This window comes from Sander lucioperca, chromosome 15, assembly GCF_008315115.2.
Source record: "Sander lucioperca isolate FBNREF2018 chromosome 15, SLUC_FBN_1.2, whole genome shotgun sequence".
Classification (NCBI taxonomy): Eukaryota; Metazoa; Chordata; class Actinopteri; order Perciformes; family Percidae; genus Sander; species Sander lucioperca.
In genome coordinates this window covers 26644635-26668727 of record NC_050187.1, presented here as the reverse complement: position 1 = coordinate 26668727, position 24093 = coordinate 26644635, and the positions used below count along the sequence as shown (strand labels likewise).

Below are 24093 nucleotides of genomic sequence, written 5' to 3'. Positions count from 1 at the left end.
CACTGATAAAGCAAAAATAGTTAAACAAATAATTGAAAATAGTATGTGGTGGCCTTGTACTTACAGCTTCCATTGAGCAGTTGGCCTGCTCCATGCACAGGCTCCTCAGGGACCAGATAAAGTTGAAAGTAAGTGGATGAGTCTTTTCCCAGCAACTTATCAGGAGACGGACCCGGACCTTTCTCAGGATCAGAGCCTCACGGATAAGACCGTCAATACGGGACCAGTACCTTGGCACAGATACAAGCACACAGCCAAATGCGGGCACACAGAGTTTAAGCACTTGAACCAAAGCAAAGCATCCAACCTTTTGATGATAAATATCTGTTCAAACAAATTCAAAAGAAAGCAACTTCAAAAGTGTGCACAGTGGTTCTAACCTGTGAGCGTTGTGGCTGAGCAGGGGCAGGTAATCGATTATAGAGATATATATGAAGTGGCGGGCCTCCTGGATGACCCTGGAAATGGCTTCAAGATCACTGCTACGATCTTTAGGGATGAAAACATCTGGGGAGCTCTGTTATCAGAGGGAGAAAGACCAAGGCCAATTAGGAAGCGTTGGATGGTGAGAGGACGCACAACTGGTGACTGTGTATTCCTCTTTGAAGAAACACGCATGAAAAATGGTCAGAGTATTGTATAACCACAGTGACTCAGAAAGGAATCAAAATTATATGCAGAATTACCATCATGATTGTTATCAGCACTGTTATCATCATAACAACCAACTCAGCTCTCATCATCTTTATTGTTCACCTAAATGGCCATTAGGATTTGATTGTCTTCCTTTGTTTTATGTGTGTGTCTGCATGCATGTCTTGTGCAAAGCCTTGATGTTTCCATTTCAACTTCTTCCTGACAGACACCTGTGAATGTTTAACTACGAGCGTGTGCTTTTTGTGTGTTGATATTCATCTTTTAGAGATGGACAGCCCAGCCACATTAACAGTTTTCTACTGCAGGTAGGATGACATCACCATCACTCATCTCCAGGAAGAAGATGACACTGAAAGACACATACTGTAGTGTCCTGCAGAGACACTCGGTATGAAAAATGTACCAACTGGTGGGGGAAAAAATCGATACAGCACAGTATCGCAATATTTTCCATGGCAATACTGTATCGATACACAGACGCCAAGTATCAATCTTTTATTATATGCAGTATGTGTTGGTCAGTTTGTCTGCTTGACAATCCCATTTTGCAGAATTTTTTTTTTATGTGAGAGGAACAAACAAAGAAATTTATCTTTTTAGATAAAACAGAGAGAGAGAAGTTTTCCTTTGGGGACATAATTTGAAATTGGGAAATATTTGAATTTGGAAAAAAAGCTAATAAATTGCTATATATCGCAGAATATTGCAATATGTTTAAAATCGCTATAATATCGTATTATGACATAAGTATCGTGATGATATCATATTGTGAGGCCTCTGGTGATTCCCAACCCTACTTCTCAGGACTGTGTGGGTGCACAGATTGACATCTCCCTGAGTTTGCTGCCGTATGTGTTAAGGTGGGACATATACCTTTATCGTCTTTACTGGTCACCTCACATAATTCCAAACATATCCCTGGCCAACTTCAACCTGAGCTGAGGTCTAATCAGTCAGAGGAACTCAAAAAACAACTGTGTGGGTGTGCAGGGCCCTAACTTTCTTGGGCTGTGACAGAAATCACTCCCTATTCATGATATATGTAGATCACTGTATTTTGAGTGTCCTAAATCATGCACAGTATACCTTTTTCATTGACTTGTGTTAACAGGAAACGCACAGTTGAAACAAATTTCCCTAACAATAGCTCAATTCCATTAGTTGTTCCAGTAAACCATGCCGGTGAACCAGCATGCACAATACTAAAGCTCTGAATGTCACTCACTTAAATACAATGCAGCTGTTATTAATGTTAATAATTACACCTGCACCTTTTCTGATTTAAGATGTCAAAATACAGTGAAAAAGGGCTGCTATAGTTCTCCACAACTGAAACAACTTGTCCCAGAATCCCAGTCAGGCGAAAATGAACCATACAGTGAAGTTCACTTTTGAACAGTCTGTTCTAACATCCCGTTTCAAATGACATGACATTGAATTATGTGAGCCACCAATTGTATGTAATATCCTTTTGAGTGTCGGCAATGGAAGGCAATTGAATGCTGTTATCTGATATAGATACTTTGCGGTTAACTAGGTATACTTGAGCCTGTAAAGTATAACTTTAGACCACAAATGCTAACCTTTGGTTGCAGAGTCAAGAAATTGACAGATGGCTCATGTTTTAAATGATAACATTACTGTAAGCATCCCTTTAAATAGATGTTTTGGCTTTTGGAGTCTTACTCTTTTATACAAGCCTTTTTCTTTACTTGTGCCATCAATACGAAATTCCTCCTTAATTATGGGTTGGCATGTTAAGATTGTCCTTGACATATCCACCAGGAAAAGGCAAAGCCTTTTCTGATGAACAATACACACTAATGCTATAAGTGTCACTTACAGAGACGTAGGCCTGAGCCTTTGTGCTGTTGAGAGTGAGCTCCAGTGGTGTGTCCCTGTTGAAGAGGGCAAAGAGGCGCTTGGACCAGAAGGAGGGGATGAAGTCTCTATACTGGAGCCCCCAGTAAAGGCTGAATACTTTGTGGAGGTCCAGAGCCAGACAGCTGCAGTCATACACCAACACACCCAGCTCCTTCCTCTGGAGAATGAACACAATCTCTGTTAGATCACAACACCTTCTCCCTGTCATGCCATAGTCTCATCTAATAACAGGCCTTTGCCCATCGTCACAGCAACAGAAGGGGTGGAAAGACACTACAGTGGTTCTTCTCTGCGTTGTCAATTTTCTTTCTTTGCCCTCTGCTGCATTTTCATTTCAAAGAAATTTCAGCTTCTTAGCTTGTATGAACCGTGCAAGAATCTCAGCTTTGAAGAAGAAGATGAAAGAATGGCCACTTTCTATTTTTGCATGCAACCCCACCCTGCATGCCCACACCCATCCACTCCCCCCCCATCTATGACTTTTTGAAAAAGAAGACAATGCACAAATATAATCTTGCTATATGTACAAATGTGTTTTGAAAGGGTTAACGACTAGTAGTATGTGTCAGTAAATATAGCAATTGAATATTCTAATATATCAACAAAAATCAAAATACACAAACTAAAAAGTGCAACCTTTTGAGACCTGTAAACATCAAATAATTATTCAAAGTAAATGACTTTTGTATTACCTGTGGTAATAGATATCTAAAATCTGGCTATATTTGCCAAATGAATTAACAGGCGATTATGATATTACACTAAGTTATTTCAGATGTTTTCAAGAGGGACACCCTTTTGCAAATTGGGCTGGGAACTTCAAATAAAATGCTGTACTTTTGAGTCTGAGCCAGTAGAATGTTATCAAAGCATTTACATTAGGGGATACATAACTTTGTTATGTAATTAAATCTCATGTAAATCTGTTGGATGGGTGGTGAGGGTGTAAATTGTGATTTGTAAATGTAACAATTTGAAGAGATTGTGTTACATTGCTGCTTCAGAATTTACAGGACTGAGATTATGCATTTTCTGCCACAGCCTCTGTTTTGTGTGACTATGCATATGTCAACATATGTGTGTGTTTCTGTGTGTGCTGTGATGTGTGGTGGATTTTAAATACAGTGGCAAGGGATCTCCAGTCCATGCTGGCACTGCCGATGTAGAAATGTTTCCTGTCGACCACCCAGAAGGAGGAGTGGAGTTGACCTTTGGTCAGCGCTGTTGTGTTCACATAGTGAACTTCAGCATCTAAAAATAGAGTGAGCGAGAGAAACAGTGATCAAGAAAAAGACAAAAGGCAACGCGACAATGATATTGAAATAAAGGAAGTTACAAGTGAGACAAGGAGAAGGATAAAAGCAGATCTAGCCCCAGACAGAAACAGGATCAACAAGAAAATGAAAAACAAAGACAGATAAAGGGAAATATGGAAATAGAGAGATTGAAAGAGCTGAGCAGGACAAATAGAGAAATAGGGAGAGAGAACAGTCAACAGACAGAGCTAAGCTGCAGCATGTTTGAACACAGACACACAGAATGTATAATACAGTGAGAGATAGAGCTGACTGTGTTTGGCGAGCATCCCAAGCTCAGTCGAGTCGATCATCCCGCTGGAGATCTTCAGCTGGATTCCTTTAGCTTTCAGCCCTTGCAGCCTGGACAGCAGAGCCCTGCCCTGATGGAAACGCATCATAAAACATCCACTGTCATGTGAAATTCATATGTATTTAGACAAGATTCTCCCTGACTCAGATCATGTCATCAGGGTTATTTTGGCATGTGCTTGGAGAGTTCAGATTTTCAGGAGAAAGTATATATCTATAATTATATCTATTAATAATTCTTCTTTAAATGTATCTCTTGCAACTCTTCCAATTTTATGAAATGCAATACTGAATCACTAGTGCATCTTTAAAGTGTACAATCTTACCTGATTTTGTGGTACACATATTCCTAATTATTCCCAGAGAAAGTCTTACATTTTGGTGATATTGGTAAGTTTGCTTTTAGGCTTTTACGCAGAAAACGTTGCAAATTAAAGCTGAGTCAAAGAAGTCTGAGCTTAACGGAGTGAAGCAGAACACTATTTAATGTCGTTGTAGATAGTCAGAAACTAACATATCAGTGACATCTGAAATAAGTTCATTGTCTTGCACAGCACAGTTCAGGAAACTCTTGAATTTATTCTTTTTTTATAATTGAAGGTGATGTTGCCTTTTTTATATAAACATTTGTATGTGACAGCTAAAAGTAAATAACAGCTAAATGTTTCAATTGAGTTATCACACTTAAAATCCTCCACAAAAGAAGTCTGCAGAACTGACAGTGATTCTTGTCATTGTAGGTTCACTAAATATTTAGTGATTATAGGCTACTCTATTAATGGAAGCAAAACATTTTCTTTTAACTTAACTGCTACTAATATTTGGACACAAACAGACATGCAGTGCACATGCCTGCTACAAGAGCACCTCCACCTCCACGTCTTGTAACTTTGCCTTTACAGTATATAACATGTTCCAGTCCAGCCCCCCTCCCGATAAGTTGTCTTATTTAATCAGCTTTCTGCAGAGAGCTGGAGGCTGAAAGGCCATTAGCTCTCCTCTGCCCCAAGGCCTGGGAAACAAGCTATTACTTTCCAATCAACAGCCATAGGCTGTCATTAGTCCTTACATGCTCTATTCATCTGTGTGTGTGTGTGTGTGTGTGTGTGTGTGTGTGTGTGTGTGTGTGTGTGTGTGTGTGTGCGCGTGCGTGCGTGCGCGTGTGCGCGTGTGTGCGCGTGTGTGCGTGCCTGCCTGCCTGGCCAACCCTTCTGGCAACTGTCAATACACACATCCAAGCAGCTTAAAATAGCCCAGACTAGTATTTTACCAGCAAGTACAATTCTACAGGGACATTATTGATTTTCCGCTATAATTTGTGTCTGTTCATTTATTTCAAAATTTGGTCCTACTTTGATTTTATTATCTAATTTGGCTGTAGCAGAAAACCTTTCATTTCCTTTCAAGGTATAATAAATATGAGATGTGGCAGCTGTGTAGTCTGCTTAATGACCTGGGGATGTGGATAAAATCAAATAGGCACGATGTTGTATAGCTAATGCAAATAATGCATCAACACTACATTACATTACAAATTTCAGGTACCTGTACTTTACATGTTTCCATTTCATGCTACTTTACACATCTACTCCACCACATTTCAGAGAAAGATATTATATTTTTGACTCTACTTCATTTATTTGACAGCTGTAGTTGCTAGTTAATTTTCAGATTAAGCTTTTATCAAAACCATATCGCAGCAAGCTGGGGTTTTCTCTCAGAAGAGCTCAGCAAGTTGAAGTGCCCAGTTCAACAGAGTGCTTTAATAGCTTCTCAGATCAGAACAACAACACAACAACGAACTACATTTGCATTCACAACAGGCATTCACTTCACCTACCCTCATGGGACATCACAATATGACAAGTTTATTAAATATATTGCTGAGATTTATGCAGTGGCCTAATCTCTGTGGCTTGTGACTGTTGAAGAGGATACAATTAGAGTATATATGAATAAAATTAGTATAGCAGAATTTTTTTTCCATCTCTCTTAGCCCATAAATCATCTCATGATCCCCCAGATTTACCTTGTGACTCTTTGGAGGCGGCCCGAAACCCTATTTTGGGGATCACTGGACAAAACAATCTGGCTGTATCTAAAGTACTTCAAACCAGCTTCACCTCGACCAGCTACAACAGTACAATTCTGCTTATGCTTTGATGCATCATTAACAATCTAATAATGTGGTATGATAACATTATATCACTTACAGGGGCCATTTTTCTGCAGAGAAAGTACATTTAATGTGATAATTTTATACAATTTTGCTGATAATATGCAAAACTTTAAATGCAGGACCTGTTTTCGACATTGTTGTATTGGTGCTTTTACTTAAGTAAAGGGATAGAGTACTCCTTTCTTCATCACTGATTATTATGTAGATGAAGCAAAAACACAAAGAGGAGAGAGTAAAGGTAAAAAGGTCACAAAATTTAAATAAATGCCACAACTTCTGCAGAGTCAAGTCTCTGAAGGCTTGCTCTGGTTTTACCTGTCTGGCAGCAGGCTGGAAGCTGGATTCATAGTCAGAGGAGTTGAGGAGCCACAACGGGGAAACTATCTCTACGACCCGGATAGCTTGGTCCAGTAAGTTGTACAGCCCCACTGAGAGAGGGAGGTGTGATGTACCATTGTCTAAGAAGGAGATGTCTTCTGGGATGTTCTCCACAAGCACTACTCTGTGGAAATTATACAGAAAAAAACAGAGTAAAGAAGAAACATAATGATGTAAAATGTAGGACCTGCATTCCAAAAAAGCTGCAAAAGAGCATTATTAGGCTGAGCCACAGAGACCTGTTAATGGAAAAATGCTGAAATCAATGTGAGGTGCATAATCTTTCACAAAGCAATTATGTATTTGCAATAGTAGCAGAATTATTATGAGCTTGGGTGCCACTAATACGAGGATATGTTCCTTCTTTCTTACTACTGACAAATTAGCTACAGCACTCTTCCTCAGGATCGTTCACTTAATGAGTTATCAAGATTAGATTTCTAGACCACTAATGCCCTTAGATTCCATGAAGCATCATTAAATCTTGTACGGGTTGCCTCTGCCAGGGGCTGCGAATAATTGAAGGTTGATGTTGGACAGTTGTCAGCAATGCAGATTCAATTACACCCAGTCAGGGATTCTTTTCAAGAACTTTTGCTGTATTCTTGTTATTTTCTCATATATACTACTCCCTACGCTATCACATGGTGCATTTTAGTGTAGCCATCAGCAGTCTGGTGTCGTCTAATATACTGTAGTTGCAGCAAGCATAATTCATTCAAATACAGAGCCTTACCAATCTCCTGTATGCCAGATTCAGTGGATTGCCGTCTTTTCAAAGTCTGTTCCGAGTCTTCCAGTGTATGGTAGGCATTAGTTCAATGGTGCACTCTGAATGCTGGCTGTGAGTTTTAAGTAAAACAAAATTACACAAGGAGACCAGGCGAACCAAATATTCGAAAAACTAGCTTAGACCAAGTTTTTCTCTTTATCATAAAACTGTACCACCAAGCTGAAAGTTACGATAAATAATGTGGAACATGTTCTCAGTGATAGTTGTTTTGCATTCAAATGCTTTGTATACATCACTGCATGAATATTCCTGCACTTTCCGCCAAGGTGTAATGTCAATGTATCTGGCTAACCATGACTCTGAGCTCCCCCTATTGTATCTCCAGTTCCCATTTTACCTCACCAGGATACTGAAAGCGACAGGGGCATCAGCACTGGAGTCAACAGATTGAATTAGCCGTGGCAGACCTAGATCTGCAGCCACACAGAACAAGGCTATAATCAAGCTCCAACGCTCACCACATTCTCTCTGTATCTGGCTTGGACATCGATTTCTGCCAGCTAGATTTTAAATGAGAAATAGAAATGGGGAGAGGGTGTTCAATGAGGGGGAACTCATATATAAATTCTGCACCGCCATAGTTGATTGTTTCTGGATAAAATGCTTTCCAAGAGCAGAACCACTTCTGCACAAGACTTTACTCAATTCCATGTGAGGGGACAAATTTTATAAGAAATGTTGCGGTAGATATACTGCAAATTGCTCAATAGGTAGGGCATGGAGTTGAAGGGTATGACAAACAATCTGTGCTAATAGTGAAAGTGTGCAAGGTAGGAGTGAAGTCGTATACTGTAAACATGACTTGATTATTTTAATCTAATCAACGCAACACTTTCAAAACCATTTATTTGATCAATGCACACGTGGACGTCATGTCATCATGACTGAATGTGAAATTAAATTTGCTGGTTGGTCACATGAATAAGTCATACACCTATAAAACATGGTGAAAGAAATTGAAAAATAAACTGATTTATTTAATCTCTAAAGAATAATGCATCAGAATACTTCAACCTAAGCAAAACCAGTAGTAATTAGTAAGTAAGTTGTGGGCCAAAAAACCAAAACAATAAGCTGAAAGACACAAAAATAATGCGTAGAGCTGAGGGGAGCTGCTGAGTCAACTGAGTGATAATTCTCTGCAGGTTTGAGCGACCCCTTTTTCATTACATAGTCATTGTTACATATGACATGATTGATTAGTGCAGCTTTAAAATTAGTTTGTGTGAAGTAGCTGGAAGTTTTTGTTATGGTCGTGTATTGATTATGTGTCTTACCCATCGAATAAAATCTATTTTTGGTAATTATTGAATTGCATATGAGGTTTATAACCATTTTAAAGTGTTAGTGCAGGAGTGAATAAAACTTTTCACACATAGTTGCATTTTATTGGAATGTAGTGAGTAAAGCTTTCATCGCAAGTAAATTGTCTTTTTTTCTCTTTTTGATTTCTTTATTGCATTAAAGATTCATTCTATACATTTTTTTCATGGCTTTCTGGCTTTAAAACACAGTTAGGTCTGCGCTGGCAGACTCCCTGGCGATGGCTCTGTAATACCAAACGGATCTTAGCACTTTGACCCGTCAGATCACAGGGTCAGCTGAGGTGTGACAGCTCGTGGTCTATCGAGTGTTTCTTCTTTTCTGGCGGGAGCATGTTGCAGGTGATAATGTACTGGCATCACATTGAGGGGCCCGTTGCCAGCTTGCAGCTTGAAAATGTAACCTGGCTAAAGTAAAGCTAAGTCAGGTTTTGGAAAGTGGCCAAGGGTCAAACTGTAGGACTCACACCGACTGTGATCATAACATGCTGATTCCTCCTCATGGAAGTGACATTCAATATGTAACAGTAAGTGAAGCAGAGTTTGGGGAGAATCATAAGTAAAGTTGGCTCATATGTTACTGTGGGTGGGTACTCTGCCATTTGTCAACCACAGAGCTTGAGGACTGAACACAGAGTGAGTAAAATGAAAAGAGGAGTGTAACAAGACACAAACAAACCAATACAGCAAGCTGTGATGAAATTATTAAGATTAATGTTAACATCACTCAGCCTAGAGTCTCCTTTGTTCTGCAAAGACAGCAAAAACTGGGACAGCTATAGTGAACACATCACAAAAAGGTAAAACAAGGATGGAACGGAAACAAGAGGAGCAGTTGTAATCCTATTTTGAAAGAAATCCTCTTTGTCCACTGTAATGTCTGTGAGGTATGATGAATGGTGGTTGTGGGTTGTTTAAACAGGCAGACAGGCTTTGGTATTAAAAGTGGAGAAAACAGCGAAGTAGCTTGTCTATGCCTGCAAGGGATTCATTGATTTATGCAGTCTGCGATGTCCACTGCTGTACACTCATCTGTACACTCATGGGTGTGATTCATCCCCAGCCAGTCAATACCTAAGTGGTGTAAACTTTATGCTGTGTGTGTGCATACATGACACAGACGGAGACAGAGACAGAGAGTGTGTCTGAATGTAAAATCCCTCCATCACTCTCTGCATGATAATGGATTCCCATCTTCACAGTGTGGTAGGTGAGCGCAGTTGAATTAAAATGATAAACTCTCCCTCCTGATGTTTTGTTTAAAAACTCAGAACATTATTTCACACCATTACAGAGCTGTCAGGGCTGAGGCAAGTTTACATGTTAAACAAACTCATATAAAAATCCCTAAAGCATGTAAGGATACTGCATGGAAAATGCTAATTACACATGCAAATGCTTGTGATACTGTGTGCCCACTGTACCACTAGAGTAACAGCATGAGATGTGCCAGTGTCAGCTCCTGACATCTGATATAAATTATCCACCCTCTCATGAGCTGCCCTGAGCTCTGGCCATACAGCAGCCAGGACATTAATATGGGTATTGCAGGAGCTGCTGCTGCACTGCTCACTGCACGCTGTTCATTTAAAGGGTAAATGTCAAATCCAATGTTTCATCAGGTACAACCAGAACACTGATGTAACAGTAAACACGCTTCATATGTAAATTTCAACCCATTATCTGGCATTTGACCCACTAAATGACATGTTTCTTTAACCATAATCCTCTGTGTTTTATGCTAATGAATGTAGACAGCAAGTACTTAGTCTATTACATTGTTCCATATCTGTCACGACTGCTGTCCTGGGTGATTTTTTTGGTGGACATTTTTTTTTTAGCCTTTATTTGTATAGGACAGCTGAAGACATGAAAGGGGAGAGAGAGGCGACCTGTTAAGCTCACTATAGGCTATACTGTATACCTTATTGTGGCTGAATCTCAGAGATGCCAACACCAAGCTACCTTTGCCCCAGTCAGTTCTGCCTCGTTTAAGAGAGTTATTTGGTTGGTTCAGTAGCCTAATTTCTGTGGATTGTTCAGATCTTTTTCTCTGCCCATTCTGGCTGTAGGTTTTCTTGTTTTGTGTTGGGGGTTACACCAGACTGTCATTTGGATACAATCAGATGAGAGGGTTTAAACTGCTAACACTTTACTCCAACAACCAAACAAAAGGCACTGCTGTAAGCATAAGAGATATATCATGTTATAGCTGAAGCTGAAGTGTTTGATTGTACTGTCGGACAAATACATAAAGTCATCATCATCATCTATTTGCATCAGTGGGAGATTTAAAAAAACAAAAATTTTAACGCAGATGCACAGTAGCTACCCATCTCAGATGTCTTGTCTCTGAGATCCAAGCATTAGCATTGTTTATGCAGGAAAAAATAGATTAAAGGGAAATCTACATAACTAAAACAACCAGCTGCGTGTGACATGTCTGAATTACAATATCACAAACAATACAGCTGCTGAGTCATTATTTGGGCTGCTAAAAGGCTCAGAAAGAGATTTGTTATAGTGGCAAAGCAAGGCAAGATAAAAGACCAGTCTGCTATACATTTATAAAAAGAAATAGCCATGGATTTCATTTGCAAGTTAATCACTGGGTCATTTTCAAAGAGTGAATACTGACCGAAAAGGGCTTTACATTCATTTCCTTTGATGAATTACAAGCACCTTTAGGAATCTAAGTGAGCATGAGCAAGCCTCAGTGCACCCCATTATAAATGTGTCAGTCTAATAGTAGTAGAAAATACTTTTCCTATTTTGTATTGCAACTCGCTTTGAGCAAAATACTTTACAAATCATCCATTATGTTACACTTGCACATGTTATAGGTCTTTCAAATGATGCATGTCGCAGTAAAATTTCATCATTAAGCTTATGGGATATTAAATAGCAGTGCACACCTGGAAAATGACACACAAAAGAAAAAGGCACACATTTCTGAAATGTGTTTGGAGTTAAGTCTTGAACTGACAAGCTCCCCGTCATCACAGACAGCAAGAATTTAACAGCTGATGAATCTGTAAATCTTGCATTCATTCCAACCCAAACCCTAACCCTAACCCTTTTGAGGCTTTTTGTCTGGGGATCCATATTCTTAAACAGTCTGAAGAAAGTTGTTAAAGTGTGGTATATGGTTACTTTCAGAAGAGCCTTGTAATCATTTCAGGGCAACAGGGGATGCTACAATAGGATCAGGTTGAGGGAACACAGATTTGTTTTGTATTAGTGCTACTTGGCATGTACCATTTTTTACTTTGAGACAATAGGATACTTTCTCTAAATTAAGGCAATACAATGCTGTGGGGTCTGCAGCCTTTATACGCTGCAGTTTATATCATGCCAGTGGGTTAGACTGTGCTGGATTGCAACGTGTCACTGACTGGGATTGATTTATGGTTTGAAACTGGAGCTAAAACAGCAATGGAAGCTGATGGAACAATTGCAAACAGAGAAAGGCCAAGGCAAGCCAAATGGGTTAAAGGAAATGTGGGTTTAATTCATAGAAGCTACTGGCACCAATGCCATAAGCTAGAGGTCCCAAATCATGTCAACCATTGTTTGAAAAGGTTTATATATTACAATAATTGAGTTATTTTGCTCTACTGCTTTGCTGTACACATAGCTCCCATAAATAAGGAAACACTCAGTTGTTTTTCACATACAGTTTGTAAACTTGAAAGGATTTTTTAATCAGCAAAAAACAAACTTATAAACTAGTTAAGACGTGGCTTTCATGTCATTCAGGTAAGATATAATTGGATGTATTAACAAAAAGACAGCACAGTGGTTGGTATCAACGCAGAGTTTCTCCAAAAAAACAAAAAATGCAGGGTCATCTGGCAAACACGTTTAACCTGGCTCAACTTTTGATACAACACAAAGTACCTAATGCAACATACTCCCACCAGAGCAGCCCCCTGCAGTAATTTAACACAGAGCTGATTTTGGTATGAACACCCGCTATGGCCATAACTTGTGATCAAGGGAAACAAGCCAAACATGTTGGAAACCACTAAAAATGAACTGTGTGTTTGTGGTTCTGCAGCTCTCACCTGCAGTTCCTGCTACAGTTCTCCTCTGTGATCCCATCTTCATCCTCGCCCCAAAAGTCCACCGCTGAGAAAATCAACGCCATCAGTACGGCGAAGCAGCACACCAAGGCGAAGATCATAATGCACTTCTGCTGAGACTGCAAGAGAGAAAAGGAGAAGAACATTGATTTTCAAGGTGTTTTCTATTCTTCATCAAAACAAGACCAAAGTGCCCCAACCTTGGCTTCCGTTAGCTGGCTGTTCTGGCTGACACAACTTTTTTTTATTGCACAGCTCAGCAGGTCATAACATGATATAGAGGTGGAATGTAACAGAAAACATGTAAGGTCTACGCATGACCTTGCAAGTTCACACTTTTATTTAAAGAACATGAGGCAGGAATGAGAAGAAGAAAGAAAAGAGGGAAGAAAGAGAGTAGAGAGCAAGGAGAGAGACAGAGAAGGAAGAAAGCTAATAAGAAAACAAAGCGATCGATAGAAACAAACATTAACATTGGATATTTGGAAGTCCACATGCTACTATATGGTTGAGAAGGATGTAAGGGTCAGGGTGTTCTATAAGGGCAATGATGATGTGAAGATAAATGAAATAATCTAATAAATGTCATAATATATCAGCCTTGGAAGCTGCAGTACATGAAGTATTACCAGTTCAGGGATTCCTACTTTACATCTGGTAACCATTTGACGATAATATGGTTCTTTAACGTTTTCCTTAAGCTATGGTTTGTGTTTAATTTGACACATTTCCCCTGTTTTGTTTTGCCAATACATGTTAACAAGCAAATATGTTCACGGGCAACTCTGCAATTTTGTGCTATATTCTTCTACCACACAAAAGTTGTGGGACACTTTGATCAAGGTTAGGGGAAGATCATAGTTTTAAATGTTAATAAAGTAAACAAGTCATATCATCGAATCTGACGTTTAAATTTTCAACCAAGACCACTTTCTCTAACCTTCACCAAGTGCCAAACTTTTTATGCTGTAGTTGCTATGAGCAGATTGCAGGGAAAACAAATGAAGTATGTTGTCAATCAACATTTTAAAAACATATTTTGTATGAATCATTTTCGACTTTGCAGATGCATTTCAATTTACGTTCCCTATTATGTTGATAAAAATGTCACTTTGGCAGCATCATGGTGCTAAAAAATTATTAGATGTGGCAAATCTGTTGTATATAAATTCCAGTCTTTCAAAGTGTACTTTACATTTTGGCTTGTCATAACAGGAAAGCCACAAGTGTAACTAATAACATTAATCATGGGTCTTCGCTATTTATTTGTCCCACTAAGCCATTTAAGTAAACAGTGAGCCAATACGTGTTGATACCAGGGCCCTGAAACAGGCACACATATATGGAAATCAATCATTATTATTATTAAATGCAACTGTATTTTTCCTGCAATGACATGTGGAGATTTGAGACCTGTGTATTGATTACTACCTGATACTATAGTCGTATACTAGTCAGTAGTAAAGATATAAGCTTTTACATTGTTTGGGTCACAGCACAACCACTTGTTCCTATTTTAAGACTGTAAACATCATTATCTATCATGACCATATCATTATGCAGTATTTATTTCATGATATCACATTTTTATTAACCCTTGACTGAAAGTCATTACAATAGGTGTATCTATTGCAGCCTCACTCATGATTTCAATATGTACAATAGATTTGACCCACTTACTGGGAAACACCCTATCTATTTGTAGAACAATAACAAATGTATCATGATCCCTTAGAAACCTGCCAGAAGAGCCAAAACTAATTACCCTTGAACACAGCAGATCATTAGCACATTCATCTAGACTGCACTTATTATCCTCAGGGACAAATCTCATATAATACACCACCGACATCTGAGAGCCGCACAAACACAAAGCCATGGTGATTTTATTGTGGTTCACTGTAGTTTAAGACATTCATACCCATAGGTTCCCATGTGGGAATGAAATTAATCTACCAGCAAGTCAACAGAGTGCCCCCAGTAAACCATAGAGACACTGGCAGGGATATTTAGCTTCACATTCTCATCCTCACAACCATCTGTCTGAGTGTGTTTTTCTATTTCTTGGCAGCACTGGTGGTTGTAATATTATGCCTAATTCCGAAGTGTAGCCACAGGCTGCTCAACCAACTCTTTTACTCTCAATCCTCTGTGTCTAATACTGGTTGCAAAATGATGAAAACAGCATGGAGGTTACAGTAATGACATCCTGACCATAAGGCAACTGGTTCTCATCCACAGTCCTGAGAAAATGTAGTGAAGATTGAAAAAAAAAATAATTTCTACCTCTGAGCATCAAAGAGCCCCTGGCACTTAACAAAAGCAAACGCAGCAAACACACATAGGGTAAATTGAGGTTAAATCAAGTCTGTCAATCATCTGCTGGACCTTGTACTGCAATAAAAGCAAGTTCAGATGAAGGTCCTGCACTGCATGCATCTCATATTTCCAGTGTTTTTACTACCAGCTACTATATTCACATGGGGTCAGATGTGCATCATGGCAGATATATAAAGAGGTCAGACTCAAAGGGTGCACTTGGGACGGTGTTACCTGATATCAGAGCACAGCTAGGGATCAATACACCTACAATTACAGGAAATAGTGTGCTTCACAGTACCTATTTAGAAATAAAAAGACTGTTTACATGTAACAGTCACAAAAAGAAGAAGAAAGGCTTAGGCTACTAGCATGTCATGTATTGAGGTGGTGGAAGAAATCTCAGAGATTGATATCTCAAAACCAGGACAAATGAAACTAAACTATCAGCATGGTTAGATCCCACAAGGTAGTACATGTCTTTTTGAAATTTGGGTGAACGGACCCTTTAACAACAATGCATTTCTGGGGCAGCTGATTTCCTTCTCCTTCTCATATTGCTGCCTTACTGCAAACTGAGCACTGAAACATATCATCACTACAGCAATAACTAAACATTGTAATTCCACTTGTCTCTTTTTCTAACTAACATATACAAACTTTTGTGCTCATTTTATGTGTTGGTGCTTTCAAGAGCCTTTTTGGCTGTTTACAGTTAGTGTTACAGGATACAGCGACATATGATAGAAAATTCCAATCATCTAGAAGCAAAGATAACCTTGAGTGAGTTGCTAAAAGAGAGTCATAAATCACATAATTTAGTGAGATTGTTTACCCGGCTGTTTCAAAAGCTCCCCAGAGTCCATCTAAAAAAGGCTGGCAAGTTGGATGGCACGGTGCCACACACACAAAAACAAATCACTGTTACTGTCTCACACGCAGACAGAAGTGAAGGCCAGGCCTGAGAGGGTGGATGTTTATATCCTCAGATCAGAGGCAGAACTTTTAAACTGAGGCCTTCTCTCTGCCAAACCTCTAAGTTGTTTTAAGTCTGCCCTACAAGTGATATGGAAAAAACTATCTGCTTTACAGAGTTTGAGAACAGACAGTGTGGTCATTGTCAAAAGCAGGCTCTATTTTTAACTATGTCCCAGCTTGTCGTGCTGCTATGTCCCCATATAGCGTGCTGGTTTGTGAACACGATGCAGGAGTCATGTGGCCCCTGTGGCTTTGGAAGCACATTTAAGGAATTCTTTAGTGGGCCTACAGAGAAGCAGAATGAGTTTCTTCACAGTGCAGCCTGAGGAAACTTGTCAGGGGCCCAATTATCCTCTTATGAGTGTTTCCTCTTTGTCAGGGCATGGTGAGAACAAGTAGCCCCGCTGCTCAGAGGGAGAGACAAGTTTACACCACACCAACGTCACAACAGAAGTCTGTGTGAAACATATCCTGGTCTAATTGGTCTTATGAGCGCTTGGAGCACTGCAGATGTTGTGTAAATGCTATGGGTAAAGCACAAGATCGCCACAAGCCTGGTGACAGCATGAGTTGCGATGGCATTTGAAGAGACAGTCTTGTTTTAAGTGCAGCCAGTTTCAATCCATGCACACACATGAAGCCTTCGTCACTGTATTGCATGGAGAGTGTAGCATGACACTGATTGGGTCAGGACTGACTGAGGACTGATAATCAAACACTGAGTGCACAGGGGATTTAATAACCATACATCTACAACCCGACATTGAGCTAGTGCTCTTCAACATTTTTTTTTACCACATTGTCAGTCTGGATACTCAAACCTCGAAGCTGATTTTGCTCCAAGACCTTTTTTTTTTTAAATTGATTTGTTTGTTCACTGCTGGTGACTTACATAACACACATCTTGGCTATGGTGAGGTGTGAGAACAGGCGCCAAGAGGCTAATTAGAGGTGATGAGGACAATAATAAAATTGAATTATAATAAAGTTTATTTGTCTAGCAGTTATCAAAACCAGCGTAACAAAGTGCTTTACAACAAACACATAAACACAACAATAAAATACACAAAACAATTTCTGATTAACCAGGAAAGCATAAAGAAAAGAAAAGGAATAAACTTAAAAACAATTAATGATTACACTGTACCTTACTCTCCACATCAAAACTAAAGTACAGTGTAACCCAATAGTTAAGAATCAAAATTTACGTAAACGTAAAGGTGCCAAAGGTGGCTCAGGTGACATAACTCTAACACATTGTAAAAACATTAAAATAACCAACTCCTCTTTACTCTATACTATCTGCACACTTAAGATGTTACAGTAAGTGCACATTGGCAAACCTCTTGGTGCTGTTAGCTTTTCATCCCTCTCTCTACCACAGTTTTCCCCTATTTGCTGCATCCATCTGCTGTTCAATCACCTATGTGATGAGCAAAGAGCCCTAAGTGAAAAAAATGATGTCCTGATTTTGGCTCATCCTGCAAGGAAAAGGCCATGGTTCACACAGCTGCTGAAAGCCCGCTAATTGCTCAATTAGTGACAGTATAACCAGAACACATCTAAGTGTATCAATTGCACTCACACACAGGCACATGTATGCATGGATACACACATGCATGTGGGAATACAACCACAATAAGAATTGTGTTTGTTTGTCTTTTTTGTCTTTCCTCACCTTGTCTATAGGTGTGGAAACATGTTCCTTAATTGGACAAGTACTCTGTTTAATTAATATTCCTCTGTCAGATTTAATTCCTAAAAATTACCATTGAAGAGGTGTCAGTGACGACTAGCATCTTAATATATTTGGCTAAGCGTGTGTGTGTGTGTGTGTGTGTGTGTGTGTGTGTGTGTGTGTGTGTGTTTTCGCAGCAGTCATACTACTGTATATACCTGAGCCTAAAGTGGATGTTTAAGAAAAGCTACTCTAAAGCCTTAATGAGTGAGTCAAACATAGATGATGTAATGTCACAGTAAGATATTTCGAGCACAACTACAACCATCTTTTGATGGAGAAATTCTTTCATCTGTCCAAAACATCAGCAGTAGATGTCAGATTTTGGAGTCAGCTCATCAGTATCGGAGAACAATGGCATCTTCATTGGCTCTCCTTTTTGCACCATTCAGTAGTCACACAGGGAGACATTTATCTTACAAAAATCAGCTCTATCAACAAAATGCAATCACCAGACTATAGTGCGGATGTACAAAGGTTGCTGATAGATACACTGATGCAGTGTTTGAAAATGGAGAAATCATTATTCTTACGATACACAATATTACACTACATTAAAATAAAGAATTTAAATAACCCCATCATACCAAGATATTTAATGTGCTGGATTGTTTTTCGAGATATAGCCCTACAGTTAAGTGTTATTTTCACTTATTATTGTCTGGACACTGTACAGACACGCACGCATGCACGCATGCACGCATGCACACACACACACACACACACACACACACACACACACACACACACACACACATTCATATCTTAAAGCTGCCTGGCGCAACTGCAGTCTTGGCTTCTGCACCAAGGTTTACCATCGACTAATTGATCACAATCAAGCAACATTTACTGTACATGATAAACGAATGTAACATGGCTAAGCCAAGTGATTCTGAATACAATAAGCATTGCAGCGAAGTGGATTAATGTGGAAAATTTGAAGCAGCTTAGACTAGCATTTTTACCATAAAAATGTAATATTATAGTAAGTGAGCCTTAAGCAGAACATGCATAAATCCACTCCTCCATTAAAGTTGTCCGGTCGCCACTTACATACGACTTAATAAACTCAACAGGAACGTTATCACTATATTTGCTGAGCGTATACACGCGTTGTATGATAAGGATAGAGTAAATACATTGAAACTAGAGAGGAGAAACAGAGACAGAAAATAGACGGAAGAGACAGGACACAGACAACGACTCCAGCAGTAAACACAGTATAATGACGACAAGCATACCTTTATGAAATTTGGCTCAACTCATTACACAGAGCTAGAGTGAGATGTCAAGTGAAAGAGAGCAACCAGACCCGTTCCCAGAATTTTGCTCCAAACAGCAAGACACACAAACATAGAAATGTGCCTCCTCATCACTTAGGCCTACTTGGACAGCACGTCATGACACTGTCTGATATTGCTCTCTTTCTGTCACTCATTCTGCACCTCCGGAATTTTAAAGCTACTGAACATAAATACATTGCATGCAAGGACACACAAACACATAGCTACTGATTACCTGTATGTGTGGTTAGATGTATTTGCTAGAAGCTAACACTGTAATTTCAACCTAGTTTGGTGATTCTTGCTGTTATTATATCTTTATTAAACATTGAACACTCTGTGAGAATTATAAAAAAAATCTCTTTTTCCTTTCCACGCTACAATTCTAGACTAGCATTTCAATTTTAAAGGTAAAACTTTTGCTTTGTGTTGCTCTATTTCTGCTCATTTTGCCCCACTGTCCCTCTTTTATTTTAATACACATTTCCACTTTCCCAGACCCCTTCAGTGGTATTCTTTACCTGTCCACCAGATGCCTCGGATCCCAGATCCTGCCACTCATCCTGCCATTCCCCTCACCTGAGCTGAACATTTGTGTTATCTGGCTGCAATATTTTAAATAAAAGTGGCAAAAACTCCAGGCTTCAAAGTATCCCTTCAGACAATCATAACCGGCATCCCACATACAGTCTATGCCCTCATCTGATCTGTATTTAAGTGACAAACTTGCTTCTCTTATCACTTTTGTGGAGAGATTTCTTTAGAGGTTTTGATCCTAAATTTGCTCTTGACCCAGCCAAAAACTTTCTGCGCTCTGCTACAGGAAATGCATGTATTTTTATCATTATTTGGTGAATTTATGAGGACTATGGTTAACTGCTCCTCAGATCTCTGCATGGTAAATTGAGACAGCTAGCTAGACTATCTGTCCAATCTGAGTTTTCTCTCGCACAACTATTTTGCAGCGGCTCTGTGCGGAGTTTAGCACCGCCCATGGCGATTCTGATTGGTTTAAAGAAATGCTACTATACCATTGCACATTTACACACCCGAAAATTATGTGGAGTAGCTAGACTTTCCTTCAGCGTGCTTTGGAGGAGGGTCTGGCAAAGTGAGACCAAAGGAGACTCATCTTCATCAGGTGTCAGTGTCATATTCATTTTTACTGTCTGTTATCAAAATGACAGACATTTCACTCCAGGCTGTGGGGAGAGGTAAATTCACCAAAGCTGAAATGAAGGATGTTGAAGGGATGTTGAAAGATAATACATCTCCCACTTTGATTAGCAAGCATTCAATATATAAATGGTCAAAATGTTTACATGTATAGAATATACAAAATATAAGACTGAGCAACAGAGAGGACAAAACATGTCAATCTGCTTTTGAAAGGCTGAGTATGCACACAGGTGATGGACACATAACGCAACACAGACTGACAGGGGAGAGGCAGCTGGAATGGACTTTGCAACTGACATTGGTGCACAATAGAAAGTGTATGTTAATATGTATATGAGTATGTATATGAGTCATGACCACACTTACTATACAGTTTGGAAAGCTTGTGTTGTAAGAACAGTTATGAGCTGAGTGTATGGGCATTACAGCCCTGTTCATTCGTTATATTCAGTGCGCTTTTCCGGGGAAACAGCCCTCACTTTTGCTGTATTGTGCTTACTGTATTGTGCTTATGATACAGTTAACTTATTATTGCATTGAAGTTTTACCAAATCCATGACTGAAGAATTTAAACAGTGTATGCTTATTGCTGAGTAATAACTTGTTGTGGAGGACCTAAAGACTTCTGGCCCAGCTGAAGGTTTTTCTCACTACAGTTGCTGGCTATTGTCATAAATATGTTTTGCACGAGTACTATGACAGGACTGTTATGTTGACAAAATCAAGTATAAACTCTAGTAAACAATGAATCCATTTGTTTAGGTGGCAGATATTATTGAACATTTGTGTGCAAGGCTGGGGTATGTGTATGTGCTGGGGGTATTATGGATTAGCACTGGGGCTTTGCGGGCTAATGAGCATTGTGTGTTGAGACAGAATGACGCTGCTGCATACAAAGTGTTATTTTCCAGCTTTTAATAGTGTAAAAGAATAATTTGTGCTTTGTGCTTTCCTTTGGGGCAATATTTTATGCAAAACTGCACAATGTCATGCATACCATGGACTATTTCAAATAAATGTCACCATCCGTCATTGCTCCATGACTGCATCTGCTGTCAGCTGCCCTCCATCTGGCTCCACATGATCCCAAAGATACTTTGTGTCTGTTTGATTTGTTGCAGAATTGATTCTAATAACTTATCATAGCTCTGTATCTTTTTGATAAGTCAGTCATGTACTAGACTGTACTTATTGTACTTTTTACTTTGAAATCCTAATAATTATAGTAATTATTTATCTAAATATAAAGGAGCCTATCTGGTTCTCACTATCTTAGAAATGACTGTGTGTTGCTCCATTCGTGCTGTCACAGCATTGTCACCTTTGAGCTACTGCCTGCTCTAGCCTTATGGAAAGTGACATCGAGTGCTCCTCCCCAGAGAGACAGTGTGCTCTTAATTCATCTCACTGACAGTCCGTTCAGGTCTCCTGAGTGAACCCAGGCCTCCAAGTGCTCTGCCAGCCGGATGAGCAGTCAAACAGACCTCAAGCACATATACTCAAGCACAATCACAGCAGCTTTATAAATATCTGACTTCAATGGGGCTCACATTCACAGAGAATGAGTGCTATGATGATGAAGATTATCTTTCGTCCAAGCTGTTGAAAGTTAAACAGAGTTTTTGCCTCTTTGATGCGTACGAAATGTCATCAAGACTACAAAGCAAATTCAGTTGACTTTGAATTACAGAGTGCAGTATCTGGTTGGCTGAGGGCCCTTTTTCCATCTCTGGTTAATTTGAAAAAGGAGTGATCATCTCAGCTTGACGTCAATGGTCAAATAAAAGAAAGAAATGGAGGACCAGATGCATGGTGCTTGGTCTTTAATGGCTGGAAGCCCAGACCTACATGTCTTTGAAGATTTTCCACTGTCAGTCTGTTTGACAGCCCTGTCAGGTCTTGTGCGTTTGTGGATCTGCTCACTTTTGGGTTGATGACTCTAGATCAGAAACTGTTACATGTGTGTATATACATGTATAACAATGACCCCAGTGTAATTCCATGAAAGGTTATCTCATGTTGTCAAGAAAATTTAGCCTAGAAATCTAGACGCATCCTAGAAGCAGCAAATGTAATTTGTGGGTCTGGCTTGTCAGGATAAAGAAAAGTGACAGCTTTGGTCCTTTAGTCCTTTAGGACTTGCTCATTGTTTATTTTTGTATACATTTACTATCTCATAACATTATTCACTTCTCTCCACTGTATTTGCCTGTCTGCCTCTGCATAGCCATGTGTAATAAAAACCTTCATGCTAACAGAAAAAAATGCCTGGCTTAATGCCAACTTTTGTCTTTTTCACTTTCAGGCTGAATCCACACGACATCATTGGAGCAAATCAATAGAGCAGGAACACCATCCATCTTTAAGAAAGGTACACAGACAGGAAGGAGGTATTCCCTGAATACTGAACGGAAAGAGCCAACATGTAAGACACGGAACTTTAATACCGTCAGTATTTCATCTTCTGTTAAACCAACAGGGCCACAAGCGTATTTCACAAAATTCCTCTTCCCTGTAAAGACACAATCCATGAGTTAAAACATATTTGCAAAGATCACAACATTTCTAGTAATTCTTTGGCAAAATGACCCCATACTTTTTTCCGTCCTCTGCAAATGTTCTTGTTTCAAAGGTGGCTTATAACTATGCTAATGATCCCATACATTTGTGTGAATGCAATCACGTCCCAGCAGTATCTCTTTTATCACTCTCCTCTATAATGTTGTACAAGCAGCTGCTGCTCTCGGCAAGCATTTACCACAGATATGAATTTCTGAAATCTACACACTGTATATTCTCTTTCAAGGGAAATTGAGGCTATTTCATGGGATCCTTGAAAGTTGAATATTTAGTAAGTAAGTACGTAAGTAAAGTTTATTTCTAGAGTATATTTAAACACAGCTTGAGCTGACCAAAGTGCTGTACAAAGAAGCACCAAGGTGCTGTATAAAACATTGATATGTAAAAATGAAACATAGAAACAAAACACACATACAAAAAAGCATCCCAACAACAAGCAGCAATTTAGAAATACAGAATTATAGACATAACAGAATGAGTGATTAGTGTGTTTAAAAAGGCCAGAGAGTAAAAATGTGTCTTTAGCCTATATTTAAATACATGGAGGGAGCACAACTGATATCTAAAGGCAGCATTTAAGGAAACACACAACTTTAGTTCAGTGGCACTACAAACAAAACACTTTAAATTAAATATGATATGGAAATACCTAATTCTTAAACCTGCATTAATTGATTTTTAAACAAATGCTTTGTGACCTCCTGACAAATGTAGGTCCAATATTCACTATCTTTTTAGCTCAGCTTTAGTTTTGGTCTCCAACATGTTCACTATGTTCACCAGCTAGTTACTAATTTGTCTGTGTGCAGTTTGGTGCTGAGCAGTTTGTGTACAGTGGGTCTTTAGGGCCTTTTTGCTGAAAACAGCTGCCTGCTGCGACCAAAAACAACGCTATGAGAGCAATGAGACAAAAACAGTAAAGTTGCAGATCAGACAGCCAAACAATGAGCTGAAACTCGCTGAAACAGCTGCTGTGAAATGCAGATTCAGCAGATAATTCTCTGTGGGATTGCCACTATGAGGAACTCCTTTCTCATTATCCATTGTGAACATAATATATATATATATATATATCATAGTAATAAGTAAGTCTGAAATTGATAAAATGTGC

General features: G+C 39.2%; 1 protein-coding gene across 2 annotated transcripts in view; it reads right to left on the bottom strand.

Annotated features, from left to right (window-relative positions):
• LOC116061762 (inactive phospholipase D5-like) overlaps window positions 1-24093 on the bottom strand; it is a 54259-nt gene that overhangs the window by 4381 nt on the left and 25785 nt on the right. For both annotated transcript variants that reach the window (XM_031316118.2, XM_031316119.2), the window contains exons 2-8: window positions 12888-13024; window positions 6643-6829; window positions 4111-4219; window positions 3665-3792; window positions 2501-2698; window positions 381-517; window positions 65-230 (exon numbers count right to left, since the gene is read on the bottom strand). In XM_031316118.2, coding sequence (XP_031171978.1) covers window positions 65-230; window positions 381-517; window positions 2501-2698; window positions 3665-3792; window positions 4111-4219; window positions 6643-6829; window positions 12888-13024 — 1062 coding nt within the window. The remainder of the gene's footprint in view (window positions 1-64; window positions 231-380; window positions 518-2500; window positions 2699-3664; window positions 3793-4110; window positions 4220-6642; window positions 6830-12887; window positions 13025-24093) is intronic.